Source organism: Neomonachus schauinslandi, unplaced genomic scaffold, assembly GCF_002201575.2.
Source record: "Neomonachus schauinslandi unplaced genomic scaffold, ASM220157v2 HiC_scaffold_5024, whole genome shotgun sequence".
NCBI lineage: Eukaryota > Metazoa > Chordata > Mammalia > Carnivora > Phocidae > Neomonachus > Neomonachus schauinslandi.
In genome coordinates this window covers 537-2,064 of record NW_025413712.1, presented here as the reverse complement: position 1 = coordinate 2,064, position 1,528 = coordinate 537, and the positions used below count along the sequence as shown (strand labels likewise).

Sequence of the window (1,528 nt, the reverse complement as noted above, 5' to 3'; positions counted from 1 at the left end):
CAAACTAATAACACCTCTTTTAACCAAATAAAACAACTTTGGTATCATCTTATAAATGTGTTTGCAATTCTAACTTCATCTTCACCACATAAGAGGACCAAATACAGTACCCAGCTGAGGACCGTGGTAGCCAGAGTGTGCCTGTAACAGTGAAACATCATAGCTTCAAATTCCAGCCCCTTCCCCCACCACCTAGGTAAATGGACAATTTTCTTAACCTCTGTCTAAAATATGGAGGCCCCAGTCACTGAGCCGCCTCCGAGGACTCAGCAGCCTCCCCCTTGAGCCCCCTCGCTTCCTGACGCTCCGTCCCCCCCCCCCGCCCGCCTTCTCCCGCCGCCGCCTTCCGCAGGCCGTTTCCACCGAGGAAAAGGAATCGTATCGTATGTCCGCTATCCAGAACCTCCACTCTTTCCACCCCTTTGCTGATGCAAGTAAGGGTGATGATCTGCTTCCTGCTGGCACTGAGGATTATATCCATATAAGAATTCAACAGAGAAACGGCAGGAAGACCCTTACTACTGTCCAAGGGATCGCTGATGATTACGATAAAAAGAAACTAGTGAAAGCGTTTAAGAAGAAATTTGCCTGCAATGGTACTGTGATTGAGCATCCAGAATATGGAGAAGTAATTCAGCTACAGGGTGACCAGCGCAAGAACATATGCCAGTTCCTGGTAGAGATTGGACTGGCTAAGGACGACCAGCTGAAGGTTCATGGGTTTTAAGTGCTTTTGGCTCACTGAAGCTTAAGTGAGGATTTCCTTGCAATGAGTAGAATTTCCCTTCTGTCCCTTGTCACAAGTTTAAAAACCTCACAGCTTGTATAATGTAACCATTTGGGGTCTGCTTTTAACTTGGACTAGTGTAACTCCTTCATGCAATAAACTGAAAAGAGCCAAAAATAAAATAAAATAAAATAAAATAAAATAAAATATGGAAATACCGGCAGCCCCTATTTCCTAAAGTTGTGGTGATGAATGAATGACATCCCTCATAAAGCATTTAGGCACAGACTCAGTACAGATGAGTGCTCCAGAAATGGGAGCCATTATTAGTTACCGCTCCCTCTGGGGAAACTCTCGCTTGCTTAATCTTTGGAATTCGAGTGTAAAGAGAAGGAACAGGAATAAATTAAAGAACAATCTTTTGAATTGCCTTATTTTTTAAAAGATTATTTATTTATTTGAGAGCGAGAGAGAGAATGTGAGTGGGGGGAGGGGCAGGGGGAGAAGGAGAGAAATCCTCAAGCAGACTCCCCGGTAAGCATGCTTCATCCCAGGACCCTGAGATCATGATCTGAGCTGAAATCAAGAGTCGGACACCCAACCCTGACTGAGCCACCCGGGCGCCCCTAGAGTGCTTTAAAGTGCATTCTGAGGTCAGTTTGGCATTGTGCCTTTGAGAGGTGGCTAGGCTCAGCATTATTTGCCCAGGTACACAGTGCCTTGAAGAGTTCCTGCAACAGAGCTCTAATTTCACAAGTCTTTGGATTGAAAAAGCTAAGTATTTCATGAGGCAACATACTT

The 1,528-nt window shown here is 45.0% G+C and overlaps 1 protein-coding gene across 1 annotated transcript; it reads left to right on the top strand.

Moving 5' to 3' along the window:
• The first annotated feature begins 234 nt into the window (after positions 1-234).
• Positions 235-908, top strand: LOC123323994 (eukaryotic translation initiation factor 1-like). The gene has a single exon (XM_044912523.1). The coding sequence runs from the start codon at positions 386-388 to the stop codon at positions 725-727; it is 342 nt and encodes a 113-aa protein (XP_044768458.1). The 5' UTR covers positions 235-385; the 3' UTR covers positions 728-908.
• The last annotated feature ends 620 nt before the right edge of the window (positions 909-1,528 follow it).